Source organism: Ascaphus truei, unplaced genomic scaffold (genome assembly GCF_040206685.1).
Source record: "Ascaphus truei isolate aAscTru1 unplaced genomic scaffold, aAscTru1.hap1 HAP1_SCAFFOLD_1773, whole genome shotgun sequence".
NCBI classification, from domain to species: Eukaryota; Metazoa; Chordata; class Amphibia; order Anura; family Ascaphidae; genus Ascaphus; species Ascaphus truei.
In genome coordinates, this window is record NW_027454671.1 from 1 (window position 1) to 14,276 (window position 14,276).

A 14,276-nucleotide genomic window follows, 5' to 3' on the forward strand; every position below is an offset into this window, starting at 1 on the left:
GAACCTTGTGATTCAGAGCCAGGCGGCAGAACCAGAACCGCTCTGCAACAGAACCAACCCATGAGTCGGAACTCCCACACCAACCAACACACACACACACACACACACCCCCCTCCCCCACACACACCGCCAACCACATCCCCCTCCCCCACACGCACCGCCAACCACATGTCCCTCCCCCACACGCACCGCCAACCACATGTCCCTCCCCCACACACACCGCCAACCACATCCCCCTCCCCCACACGCACCGCCAACCACATGTCCCTCCCCCACACGCACCGCCAACCACATGTCCCTCCCCCACACGCACCGCCAACCACGTCTCAACCACATGTCCCTCCCCCACACACACCACCAAACACATGTCCCTCCCCCACACACACCACCAACCACATGTCCCTCCCCCACACGCACCGCCAACCACATGTCCCTCACCCACACACACCGCCAACCACATCTCCCTCCCCCACACACACCACCAACCACATGTCCCTCCCCCACACACACCACCAACCACATGTCCCTCCCCCACCACGCACCGCCAACCACATGTCCCTCCCCCACACGCACCGCCAACCACATGTCCCTCCCCCACACGCACCGCCAACCACATCTCCCTCCCCCACACGCACCGCCAACCACGTCTCCCTCCCCCACACGCACCGCCAACCACATGTCCCTCCCCCACACGCACCGCCAACCACATGTCCCTCCCCCACACGCACCGCCCAACCACATGTCCCTCCCCCACACGCACCGCCAACCACATGTCCCTCCCCACACGCACCGCCAACCACATGTCCCTCCCTCACACGCACCGCCAATCACGTCTCCCTCCCCCACACGCACCGCCAACCACATGTCCCTCCCCCACACGCACCGCCAACCACGTCTCCCTCCCCACACGCACCGCCAACCACATCTCCCTCCCCCACACGCACCGCCAACCACGTCTCCCTCCCCCACACACACTGCCAACCACATCTCCCTCCCCACACGCACCGCCAACCACATGTCCCTCCCCCACACGCACCGCCAACCACGTCTCCCTCCCCCACACACACTGCCAACCACATCTCCCTCCCCACACGCACCGCCAACCACATGTCCCTCCCACACACACACTGCCAACCACATCTCCCTCCCCACACGCACCGCCAACCACATCTCCCTCCCCCACACGCACCGCCAACCACATCTCCCTCCCCCACACGCACCACCAACCACATCTCCCTCCCACACACACACTGCCAACCACATCTCCCTCCCCCACACGCACCGCCAACCACATCTCCCTCCCACACACACACTGCCAACCACATCTGCCAACCACACCTCCCAGTGATCACCTTGCCTCCTGCGGTTGCTGATTTTGCGGAAGCTGCTCCCCTCACACAGACGGTTTAAACGCTGCTGTTTGATTAACTCCATAATCTCAGGTTGAATCTTCTCCCGCAGCTCACTGAGAGGGGGGGGGGGGAGAAAGGGGGAGAGTGTTACGGGAGCAGACAGAGAGAAAGTGGAGATAGAGAGCACCTATGATAGCAGAGGGTGAAGGGGGGGGGATTAAAGATGTCTCGTGATTCAATAATCTATTTTGTCTATGTTGTATAACCTTGCTAATTGCCATTAGGATTTCTGAGTGTGGCTGAAATGGTCCGTGGCAGAGGCTCAGGAGTGTGGAACGTGAGAGGAGTTACACAGGGAAATCGGTCTGACCAGAGCATCGGTACAACGTGAGAATATTTGTAGGATAATAAGGATGGGTTTTTAGATACTAGTAGTAATTAATCCGTCTGGAATACGGGAGGTTTGTCAGAACAGAGACTAACCCCTGTCACTAGTTTTAAATACATGGGTATATGGTTTGACTCCCACTTAACATTCGGGATGCACATTGATACCCTGACAACCAAGACCTATGCCAAACTAGGGGTACTTTACAGGAACAAATCCTCCCTAAGTCTCCTGGTCAGAAAGCGTATCGCACAGCAGATGCTAATGCCAATTATTGACTATGGGGCATAGTATATGGCTCGGCTCCTCAAACCCACCTTAGCAAACTTGACACCCTCTACAATTCAATTTGTCGTTTTGTTCTCCAATGCAACTATAACCCACATCACTGCGAAATGCCTCAAAGAACTAGATTGGTCATCACTCGAGTCTAGGCGCAAAGTTCACCTTTCCTGTCTTGCCTTTAAATTCTTCATGGGCAAGCTACCCAGCTACCTGAACAAGCTCCTCACCCCTACCACACGCAGCACTTATCACGTGCGATCTGACTCCAAAAGACTGTTCATGGTCCCAAGGCTCCACAAAGTATCCGGCCGCTCCTCCTTCTCTTACCGTGCACCCCAAAACTGGAACAATCTACCGGAGAGTCTCACAGCCACCACCAGTTTAAGTTCTTTCAAATCTAAGGCTGTCTCACATTTTAACCTGGTCTGTAACTGTTTCATTCGCCCATAATATATATTTTCTTTAACTGTGCACGCAATGTCATGTATATAATGTATAACCCTGTTCATTTATGTAACTGTATTTGTAACCATGTATTATTTGTCTTACTCTGTGCCCAGGACATACTTGAAAACGAGAGGTAACTCTCAATGTATTACTTCCTGGTAAAATATTTTATAAATAAATAAATAAATAAAAGTACGAGTAACCATCTCACAAGGATGTCTTGGGATAAAAATAGAATGTCTATGGCTTTGCCTATAGTGCCGGCGACGGCGACACGATGGGTGACGTCACCCGTCGCCATCGCCACCCGCGAAAGTTATGTTTCGACGGTCGGCGGCATCGCGGGATTCCTGCAATTTGATTTGTTAAAGGGCCGTCACGTGACGCAACGACCCTTGAAAATCAAATTTTGCCGGCAGCGGGTTTTTGCGACGTCTATAGTGCTTGCACTATAAGCGCACGCGGCGGCGGCGGCAATGCTTTTGTTTTTGGGCGAATTCGCAGTCGCCACCACTATAAGCGCGGCCTAAGAGATAACAGATGTTTCCTTACTGTGTATTAATATGAATTGTGTGTTGTAACAGGGGAGTTATCCCTGTTCAGGTAATGTACCTCTAATCCAGCAGTGTGGTGGTTAACTGCTGGTAGTCAATTAACAAGCACCACCTGCCTGATTAGATGGTTTAGAAAAGTATGTCTTTTGAGACAGGAAGAGAGGACTCCTTAACTCTGACTGAGAGCTGACCTTTGGAGACACCATGTCTTGAGCTCTGCCAGCCACATAGCAGAGCTGATTGCAAGACACCAAATAAGACTTCTAAACCTGGATGCTGATTTTCTGTGCACGCACGGGTGCGGTTCCAGGAGAGCAGAGAAGATTTTCCCTCCAAACCACAAGGAACAGATAAGACTTTTATTTACAAGACTTTCTATATCTGTTTAATTCATGCTATGTGTTTGGGGGCTTGAAGAAATGCTTGACTAAGGGAGATGTGAATTAATTGAATAGTGTTTCACTAGAAATACTCCCAAGTGAATAGAAGCTTTGTTTCCCCCCCCCCTGTGTTTGGATGATTTCCTGATAAAAAGGAAAAGGCACAATAAAGCCTTATTATAATTTCACCTTATAAACGTCTCCCAATTGTGTACCTCTGTGAACGTCCGTCTACATGTGTATAATCTGGGTGACCGTGAGGAAGAGGAGTAACGGCCACGTATAGCTGGTTATGAGGAAGAGGAGTAACTGCCACATATAGCTGGTTATAAGAACAGGGTATAAAGATGCCAGCTTTGGAAATATAGAGGCAGAATCATCAACATCACCAAGCTGAAGGATTCCCCATTCACACGCGTGCTGTACTCCAATGAAGGATAGCAGGGGGGGAAATAGGGGAGCGATAGGAGTCAGCCGGGAAGGATGGGGGGGATAGGAGACTGCGAGGGGGGGATAGGAGACTGCGAGGGGGGGGATAGGAGACTGCGAGGGGGGGATAGGAGACTGCGAGGGGGGGGATAGGAGACTGCGAGAGGGGGATAGGAGACTGCGAGGGGGGGGATAGGAGACTGCAGGGGGGGGATAGGAGACTGCAGGGGGGGATAGGAGACTGCGAGGAGGGGGATAGGAGACTGCGAGGGGGGGATAGGAGACTGCGAGGGGGGGATAGGAGACTGCTAGGGGGGGATAGGAGACTGCGAGGGGGGGATAGGAGACTGCGAGGGGGGACAGGAGACTGCAAGGTGGGGGGGATAGGAGACTGCAAGGTGGGGGGGATAGGAGACTGCAAGGTGGGGGGGATAGGAGACTGCGAAGGGGGGATAGGAGACTGCGAGGGGGGATAGGAGACTGCGAGGGGGGGATAGGAGACTGCGAGGGGGGGATAGGAGACTGCGAGGGGGGGATAGGAGACTGCGAGGGGGGGATAGGAGACTGCGAGGGGAGATAGGAGACTGCGAGGGGGGATAGGAGACTGCGAGGGGGGATAGGAGACTGCGAGGGGGGGGGATAGGAGACTGCGAGGGGGGGGGATAGGAGACTGCGAGGTGGGGGGGATAGGAGACTGCAAGGTGGGGGGATAGGAGACTGTAAGGGGGGATAGGAGACTGCGAAGGGGGGATAGGAGACTGCGAGGGGGGATAGGAGACTGCGAGGGGGGGATAGGAGACTGCGAGGGGGGGATAGGAGACTGCGAGGGGGGGATAGGAGACTGCGAGGGGGGATAGGAGACTGCGAGGGGGGATAGGAGACTGCGAGGGGGGGATAGGAGACTGCGAGGGGGGGGGATAGGAGACTGCGAGGGGGGGATAGGAGACTGCGAGGGGGGGATAGGAGACTGCGAGGGGGGGATAGGAGACTGCGAGGGGGGTTAGGAGACTGCGAGGGGGGGTAGGAGATAGCGGGAGGGATAGGAGATAGCGGGGAGATTACTCACACAATGGGAGGGGACTGGAAATCGTCCTGGCTGAGGCGCTCGGACTGACGCAGCCGCAGGATCTCCGTGTAACTCAGGCTACGCAGCTTGTTCTTCAGCTGCTCCAGAGAGCTGGGTTTAGAGGGGAGCGCGCGGATTATCTGCTCACGCACAACCTGCATTACCTGCGGGGGACCGAGAGTGGCGCTGAGACCGAGAAAGAGAGAGACCGAGACAGAGAGACAGAGACACCGACAGACAGAGAGAGAGGCCGAGACGCTAAGACAGAGAGAGAGAGACGCTGAGACAGAGAGACGGTGAGGCCGAGAGACCGAAAGAGACACTGAGATCGATACTGAGAGAGACGCTGAGACCAAGACCGAGAGATGCTGAGACAGAGAGATGATGAGGGAGAGAGAGAGAAAGAGACAGTGAGGCAGAGAGAGAGAGAGAGACGGAGTGAGGCAGTAAGAGACACAGAGAATGTAAACGACAGGCCAAGAGAGACCAGGAAATAGAGACAGATCGAGAGAAACTGTAAGAGACAGAGGCCGAGGGAGACCAACCGCCCCCCCGCGCATCAGTCACGCATGCAGACCGCCGCCCACGCACCAATACAGACCCCCCACCCCCGTCACCAACGCACCAACACAGACTCCCCCACCCAGACCGCCGCCCCCCGCACCAATACAGACTCTCCACCCAGACTGACCCCAACACAGACTCCCCCACCCCCGTCACCAACACAGATCCCGCACACAGACTCCTCACATAGACCGGCCCCCACAACACAGACCCCCCCGCACCAGTCACCAACACAGACCCCCACGCAGACGACCCGCACCCACCTTGTTGAAGTCCTCGGCTGTGGCTCTCATCTCCTTCCAAGTCTTGTTGAGCAGCTGGATGCAGATACAGAAGAATTCCTCAAAGGATCGTTCGTGTGTGAAGAACATGGGGTGGTAATCGTTCCGTCCCTCGTTAGCTAGGAGCGGGGGCAGGGTTACATGGGGAGGTAATCGTTCCGGCCCTCGATAGCTAGGAGCGGGGGCAGGGTTACATGGGGAGGTAATCGTTCCGGCCCTCGTTAGCTAGGAGCAGGGTTACATGGGGAGGTAATCGTTCCGTCCCTCGTTAGCTAGGAGCGGGGGCAGGGTTACATGGGGAGGTAATCGTTCCCGCCCTCGTTAGCTAGGAGCGGGGGCAGGGTTACATGGGGAGGTAATCGTTCCGGCCCTCGTTAGCTAGGAGCGGGGGCAGGGTTACATGGGGAGGTAATCGTTCCGTCCCTCGTTAGCTAGGAGCGGGGGCAGGGTTACATGGGGAGGTAATCGTTCCGTCCCTCGTTAGCTAGGAACGGGGGCAGGGTTACATGGGGAGGTAATCGTTCCGTCCCTCGTTAGCTAGGAGCGGGGGCAGGGTTACATGGGGAGGTAATCATTCCGGCCCTCGTTAGCTAGGAGCGGCGGCAGGGTTACATGGGGAGGTAATCATTCCGGCCCTCGTTAGCTAGGAGTGGGGGTAGGGTTACATGGGCAGGGTGTAGGTGCGCGGGGCAGGGTGTAGGTGCAGGGGGTAGGGAGGGGAGCAGGGTGTAGGTGTAGGGAGGGGTGCAGGGTATAAGTATAGGGAGGGGTGCAGGGTATAGGTGCAGGGGCAGGGTGTAGGAGCAGGGTGTAGGTGCAGGGTGTAGGTGCAGTGTGCAGGGTGCAGGTGCAGGGTGTAGGTGCAGGGGCAGGGTGTAGGTGCGCGGGGCAGGGTGTAGGTGCGCGGGGCAGGGTGTAGGTGCAGGGTGTAGGTGTAGGGAGGGGTGCAGGGTATAAGTATAGGGACGGGTGCAGGGTATAAATATAGGGAGGGGTGCGGGTTATAGGTGCAGGTGCAGGGTGTAGGTGCGCGGGGCAGGGTGTAGGTAGGGGTGCAGGGTGTAGGGAGGGGTGCAGGCTATAAGTATAGGGTATAGGTGCGGGGGCAGGGTGTAGGTGTAGGGAGGGTGCAGGGTATAAGTATAGGGAGGGGTGCAGGGTATAAATATAGGGAGGGGTGCAGGGTATAAATATAGGGAGGGGTGCAGGGTATAGGGAAGGGGTGCAGGGTATAGGTGCGGGGGCAGGGTGTAGGTGTAGGGAGGGGTGCAGGGTATAAATATAGGGAGGGGTGCAGGGTATAGGTGCAGGGTATAAATATAGGGAGGGGTGCAGGGTATAGGTGCGGGGGCAGGGTGTAGGTGCACGGGGCAGGGTATAGGTGCGGGGGCAGGGTATAGGTGTGGGGCAGGGTGTAGGTGCGCGGTGCAGGTCACTTACGTAGCTCTCCGACCTGCAGAATCTCACAGAGCATCTTGGTCAGTTCGATGGCGCTGCGTCCAAACGGGCATTCGTGTTTATCCTCCCGGCTGCTATTCTCTAGCACAATCTGCAGGGGGAGGGGGTCAGACAGTACAGGGGGGCGGGGGCCAGACTGAGCATGGAGGGGGTCAGACAGTACAGGGGGGCGGGGGCCAGACTGCGCATGGGGGGGACAGACAGTACAGGGTGGCTGGGGCCAGACTGAGCATGGGGGGGGGGGGACACAGACAGTACAGGGTGGCTGAGGCCAGACTGAGCATGGGGGGAGGGGGGCAGACAGTACAGGGTGGCTGGGGCCAGACTGAGCATGGGGGGGGGGTCAGACAGTACAGGGGGGCTGGGGCCAGACTGAGCATGGGGGGGGGGTCAGACAGTACAGGGTGGCTGGGGCCAGACTGAGCATGGGGGGGTCGGACAGTACAGGGTGGCTGGGGCCAGACTGAGCATGGAGGAGGGGGGGGTCAGACAGTACAGGATGGCTAGGGCCAGACTGAGCATGGGGGGGTCAGACCAAGCACAGGACAGGAGGAGTCAGACCGAATGAATGGGGGAGGAGGGTTAGACTGAGTACTGGACGGGGGGAGGGAGGGTAGATGAAGCACAGGTGAGGGGCACAGGATGAAGAGTGGGCGGTCAGCGGTTGCTCCTCACCCGCACGTAAGTGTCCTGGTGGAACTTGGCAAGATACAGCATGTTGTCCAGGGCGAGCATTCCAGGGGGAGTCTGGGTAAAATCCAGAGCCGGATTCACGTGGTTCTAACACAGGCAGAGATGGAGTGTGAGAGATGGGGAGAGGAGGGAGAGGTGGGGAGGAGAGTGGGAAGAGGTGGGGAGGAGAGTGGGAAGAGGTGGGGAGGAGAGTGGGAAGAGGTGGGGGAGGAGAGTGGGAAGAGGTGGGGGAGGAGAGTGGGAAGAGGTGGGGGAGGAGAGTGGGAAGAGGTGGGGGAGGAGAGTGGGAAGAGGGGGGGGGGAGAGTGGGAAGAGGGGGGGGAGGAGAGTGGGAAGAGGGGGGGGAGGAGAGTGGGAAGAGGGGGGGGAGGAGAGTGGGAAGAGGGGGGGGGGAGGAGAGTGGGAAGAGGGGGGGGGAGGAGAGTGGGAAGAGGTGGGGAGGAGAGTGGGAAGAGGTGGGGAGGAGAGTGGGAAGAGGGAGAGAGGAGGGGTTGGATTATTGAGGGAGTATGGGGGGAGAGGAGGGGGAGAGGAGGGGGGGAGAGGAGGGGGAGAGGAGGGGGGGAAGAGGGGGGGGAGGAGGGGGGGGTGAAGGAGAGGAGAGGGGGTGAGGGAGAGGAGGGGGGGTGAGGGAGAGGAGGGGGGGTGAGGGAGAGGAGGGGGGGTGAGGGAGAGGAGGGGGGGTGAGGGAGAGGAGGGGGGAGGGAGGGGGGGAGGGAGGGGAGGAGGGAGGGGGGGGGAGGGAGAGGAGGGGGAGGGGGGGGGAGGGAGGGAGAGGAGGGGGGGAGGGAGAGGAGGGGGGGGAGGGAGAGGAGGGGGGGAGGGAGAGGGGGGGGGGAGGGAGAGGAGGGGGGGAGGGAGAGGAGGGGGAGGGGGGAGAGGAGGGGGGGAGGGAGAGGAGGGGGGGGAGGGAGAGCAGGGGGGGGAGGGAGAGCAGGGGGGGGAGGGAGAGGAGGGGGAAGAGGGGAAGAAGGGAGGGAGAGGAGGGGGGAGTAGAGGTAGTGTGGTAAAAAGAGTCGCCGCAGCGTGTGAGCGAGGCGCGAGTGTGAGCGAGTCCCCTCGGCGCGACTGTGAGCGAGCCGCCATGGCGCGAGTGTGAGCGAGTCCCCTCGGCGCGAGTGTGAGCGAGCCGCCATGGCGCGAGTGTGAGCGAGTCCCCTCGGCGCGAGTGTGAGCGAGTCCCCTCGGCGCGAGTGTGAGCGAGTCCCCTCGGCGCGAGTGTGAGCGAGTCCCCTCGGCGCGAGTGTGAGCGAGTCCCCTTGGTGCGAGTCTCGCAGCACGAGTGTGAGCGAGCCGCCATGGTGCGAGTGTGAGCGAGCCTCTGTGTGAGAGCGTCCCATTGGTGCGAGTCCTGCAGCGCGAGTGTGAGCGAGCCCCCGCACTCACAGTGAAGCCCAGCATCTTGTAGTCCTTGCTGTACATAGCTTTGCGTTTCTCGGTGCCGCCGGATACTCCGCCCGTGTCCGATTCTGCGTCAAACGCGATTCTCCTCAACTCAAAGATAATGTCTCTCTGAGCCTGGAGAAGTCAGGGGGTGTGAGTGGGGGGAGCAGCAGCGGGCCAGGGGGTGGGGGGCAGAGGAGCAGCAGGTGAGGGAGGAGATGGGGGGGAAGCAGCAGCGGGCGAGGGGTGGGGGGAAGAGGAGCAGCAGCGGGTGAGGGGGGGGAAAGGAGCAGCAGCGGGCGAGGGGGGGAGAGGAGCAGCAGCGGGCGAGGGGGGGGAGAGGAGCAGCAGCGGGCGAGGGGGGGAGAGGAGCAGCAGCGGGCGAGGGAGGGGAGAGGAGCAGCAGCGGGCGAGGGAGGGGAGAGGAGCAGCAGCGGGCGAGGGAGGGGAGAGGAGCAGTAGCAGGTGAGGGGGGGAGAGTAGCAGCAGGTGAGAGGGGGGAGAGCAGCAGCGTGAGTGGGGGGGGAGCAGCAGCAGGTGAGGGGAGGTGCAGCAGCAGATGAGGGGGAGAGCAGCAGCACGTGAGAGGGGGAGAGCAGCAGCACGTGAGGGGGAGAGCAGCAGCACGTGAGAGGGGGAGCGTAGCAGCAGGTGAAAAGGGGGGGAGAGCAGCAGCAGGTGAGGGGGGAGAGCAGCAGCAGGTGAGGGGGAGGAGAGCAGCAGCAGGTGAGGTGGAGGAGAGCAGCAGCAGGTGAGTGGGGGAGAGCAGCAGCAGGTGAGTGGGGGAGAGGAGCAGCAGGTGAGGGGGAGAGCAGCAGCAGGTGAGAGGGGGGGAGAGCAGCAGCAGGTGAGGGGGAGGAGAGCAGATGAGGGGGAGGAGAGCAGGTGAGGGGGAGGAGAGCAGGTGAGGGGGAGGAGAGCAGTTGAGGGGGAGGAGAGCAGGTGAGGGGGAGGAGATAGCAGCAGGTGAGGGGAGGAGAGCAGCAGCAGGTGAGGGGGGGAGAGGAGCAGCAGGTGAGGGGGAGAGCAGCAGCAGGTGAGAGGGGGGAGAGCAGCAGCAGGTGAGGGGGAGGAGAGCAGCAGCGGGTGAGGGGGAGGAGAGCAGTTGACAGGGAGGAGAGCAGGTGAGGGGGAGGAGAGCAGGTGAGGGGGAGGAGAGCAGGTGAGGGGGAGGAGAGCAGGTGAGGGGGAGGAGAGCAGTTGAGGGGGAGGAGACAGCAGCAGGTGAGGGGAAGGAGAGCAGTTGAGGGGGAGGAGAGCAGTTGAGGGGGAGGAGAGCAGTTGAGGGGGAGGAGAGCAGGTGAGGGGGAGGAGACAGCAGCAGGTGAGGGGAAGGAGAGCAGGTGAGGGGGAGGAGACAGCAGCAGGTGAGGGGGAGGAGACAGCAGCAGGTGAGCGGGAGGAGAGCAGAAGCAGTTAAGGGGGAGGAGAGCAGGTGAGGGGGAGGAGACAGCAGCAGGTGAGGGGGGCTCCGTGTCACCTGATCATTGGGGTCCATCTTGGTCATCATTCTCTCCTCCAGCAGGTTAAAGGTCAACACCTGCAGCACATACAGCTGATGCGCCATCTCCGTCTTGATTGGTCGATTCCCTCTGATAATGTGCTGCGCAAACCAATAAGGATAGTGTGACACCCCCACCGCCCCGGGTGTGAGATGACAGTGTGACACCCCACCCCCCCCCGGGTGTGAGAGGATAGTGTGACACCCCCCCCCCCCGGGTGTGAGAGGACAGTGCGACACCCCACCCCCCCGGGTGTGAGAGGACAGTGTGACACCCCACCCCCCGGGTGTGAGAGGACAGTGTGACACCCCACCCCCCCGGGTGTGAGAGCACAGTGTGACACCCCACCCCCCGGGTGTGAGAGGACAGTGTGACACCCCACCGCCCCGGGTGTGAGAGGACAGTGACACCCCACCGCCCCGGGTGTTAGATGACAGTGTGACACCCCACCCCCCCGGGTGTGAGAGGACAGTGTGACACCCCCCCCCCCCCGGGTGTGAGAGGACAGTGTGACCCCCCCCCCCCCCGGGTGTGAGAGGACAGTGTGACACCCCACCCCCCGGGTGTGAGAGGACAGTGTGACACCCCCCCCGGGTGTGAGAGGACAGTGTGACACCCCACCCCCCCGGGTGTGAGAGGACAGTGTGACACCCCACCCCCCTGGGTGTGAGAGGACAGTGTGACACCCCACCGCCCCGGGTGTGAGAGGACAGTGACACCCCACCACCCCGGGTGTGAGAGGACAGTGTGACACCCCACCCCCCCCGAGTGTGAGAGGACAGTGTGACACCCCACCCCCCGGGTGTGAGAGGACAGTGTGACACCCCACCCCCCCTGGTGTGAGAGGAAAATGTGACACCCCCCTCCCTGTGTGAGAGGACAGTGTGGCACCCCACCTCCCCGGGTGTGAGAGGACAGTGTGACAACCCCCTCCCGGTGTGAGAGGACAGTGTGACACCCCCCGGGTGTGAGAGGACAATGTGACACCCCCCTCCCTGTGTGAGAGGACAGTGTGACACCCCACCTCCCCGGGTGTGAGAGGACAGTGTGACACCCCCCTCCCTGTGTGAGAGGACAGTGTGACACCCCCCTCCCTGTGTGAGAGGACAGTGTGACACCTCCCTCCCGGTGTGAGAGGACAGTGTGACACCCCCCTCCCTGTGTGAGAGGACAGTGTGACACCCCCCTCCCTGTGTGAGAGGACAGTGTGACACCTCCCTCCCGGTGTGAGAGGACAGTGTGACACCCCCCCTCCCTGTGTGAGAGGACAGTGTGACACCCCCCTCCCTGTGTGAGAGGACAGTGTGACACCTCCCTCCCGGTGTGAGAGGACAGTGTGACACACCCCTCCCGGTGTGAGAGGACAGTGTGACACCCCCCTCCCGGTGTGAGAGGACAGTGTGATATCCCCTCCCTGTGTGAGAGGACAGTGTGACACCCCCCTCCCGGTGTGAGAGGACTGTGTGACACCCCCCTCCCTGTGTGAGAGGACTGTGTGACACACCCCCTCCCGGTGTGAGAGGACAGTGTGACACCCCCCTCCCTGTGTGAGAGGACTGTGTGACACACCACCCTCCCTTGGTTAGAGGACAGTGTGAGCCTTCCCATGTGATACATGAAGACGCTTATCTGGTGATACTTCCCCCTCGTGTCCCCCACTGTACCCCCCCCCGCCCCCCATGCAGGTCACTTACATTCAGGATGATCGACCTCAAGTGCTTCTGTACAAACGCATTCGCCATTTCCTGTCCAAGAAAAGAAGTCCCAGATAAGAGATAAGGGCGGGCGTGAGAGAGAAAGGGCGGGCGGGAGAGAGAAAGGGCGGGCGGGAGAGAGAAAGGGCGGGCGGGAGAGAGAAAGGGCGGGCGGGAGAGAGAAAGGGCGAGCGTGAGAGAGAAAGGGCAGTCGTGAGAGAGAAAGGGCAAGCGGGCGAGCGAAAGGGCAGGCGGGCGAGAAAGGGCGGGCGAGCGAAAGGGCGGACGAGAGAAAGGGCAGGCGGGCGAGCAAAAGGGCAGGCGGGCGAGCGATAGGGCAGGCGGGCGGGCGAGAGAAAGGGCGGGCGGGCGAGAGAAAGGGCAGGCGAGAGAAAGGGCGGGAGGGCGAGAGAAAGGGCGGGAGGGCGAGAGAAAGGGCGGGAGGGCGAGAGAAAGGGCGGGAGGGCGAGAGAAAGGGCGGGAGGGCGAGAGAAAGGGCGGGAGGGCGAGAGAAAGGGCGGGAGGGCGAGAGAAAGGGCGAGCGGGCGAGAGAAAGGGCGAGCGGGCGAGAGAGTGAGCGAGCGGACGAGAGAAAGGGTGAGAGAGCGGGCGAGAGAAAGGGTGAGCGAGCGGGCGAGAGAGGGCGAGAGAAAGGGCAAGCGGGCGAGAGAGAGAAAGGGAGGGCGAGAGAGAGAAAGGGAGGGCGAGCGGCGAGCGAGAGAAAGGGCGAGCGAGAGAAAGGGCGAGCGAGAGAGCGAGAGAAAGGGCGGGCGAGCGAGAGAAAGGGCGGGCGGGCGAGCTAGAGAAAGGGCGGGCGAGCGAGAGAAAGGGCGGGCGAGCGAGAGAAAGGGCGAGCGAGAGAAAGGGCGGGCGAGCGAGAGAAAGGGCGGGCGAGCGAGAGAAAGGGCGGGCGAGCGAGAGAAAGGGCGGGCGAGCGAGAGAAAGGGCAGGCGAGCGAGAGAAAGGGCGGGCGAACGAGAGAAAGGGCGGGCGGGCGAGAGAATGGGCGGGCGCGCAAGCGGGCGGGCGAGCGAATGGGCGAGCGAGCGAAAGGGCAGGCGAGCGAGCGAAAGGGCGGGCGAGCGAGCGAAAGGGCGGGCGGGCGAGCGAGAGAAAGGGCGGGCGAGCGAGAGAAAGGGCGGGCGAGCGGGTGAGAGAGAGATAAAGGGAGGGAGCGCGGTGAGAGAAAGGGCGGGCGAGCGAAGAGCGAGAGAAAGGGCGGGCGAGCGAGAAAAAGGGCGAGAAAAAGGGCGAGAGAAAGGGCGGGCGAGCGAGCGAGCGAAAGGGCGGGCGAGAGAAAGTGCGGGCGAGTGAGCGAAAGGGCAGACGAGAGAAAGTGCGGGCGGGCGAGCGAGAGAAAGGGCGGGAGGGCGAGCGAGAAAAAGGGCGGGCGAGCGGGTGAGAGAGAGATAAAGGGAGGGAGCGCGGTGAGAGAAAGGGCGGGCGAGTGAAGAGCGAGAGAAAGGGCGGTCGAGCGAGAGAAAGGGCGGGCGAGCGAGAGAAAGGGCGAGAGAAAGGGCGGGCGAGAGAATGGGCGGGCGAGAGAATGGGCGGGCGAGAAAATGGGCAGGCGAGAGAATGGGCGGGCGAGCGAGCGAGAGAAAGGGCAGAGGGCGAGCGAGAGAAAGGACGGGAGGGCGAGCGAGAGAAAGGACGGGAGGGCGAGCGAGAGAAAGGACGGGAGGGCGAGCGAGAGAAAGGACGGGAGGGCGAGCGAGAGAAAGGACGGGAGGGCGAGCGAGAGAAAGGACGGGAGGGCGAGCGAGAGAAAGGGCAGGAGAGCGAGCGAGCGAGAGAAAG

General features: G+C 61.1%; 1 protein-coding gene across 1 annotated transcript in view; it reads right to left on the reverse strand.

Moving 5' to 3' along the window:
• Window positions 1-3: 3 nt before the first annotated feature.
• The window catches only part of LOC142476867 (engulfment and cell motility protein 2-like), a gene marked incomplete at its 3' end in the record, with an annotated part of 33,042 nt that continues 18,769 nt past the window's right edge, over window positions 4-14,276 (reverse strand). The window contains 9 exon segments of the mRNA XM_075582005.1: window positions 4-42; window positions 1,353-1,465; window positions 4,902-5,065; window positions 5,729-5,865; window positions 7,187-7,295; window positions 7,880-7,984; window positions 9,284-9,415; window positions 10,761-10,883; window positions 12,477-12,527. Coding sequence (XP_075438120.1) covers window positions 4-42; window positions 1,353-1,465; window positions 4,902-5,065; window positions 5,729-5,865; window positions 7,187-7,295; window positions 7,880-7,984; window positions 9,284-9,415; window positions 10,761-10,883; window positions 12,477-12,527 — 973 coding nt within the window.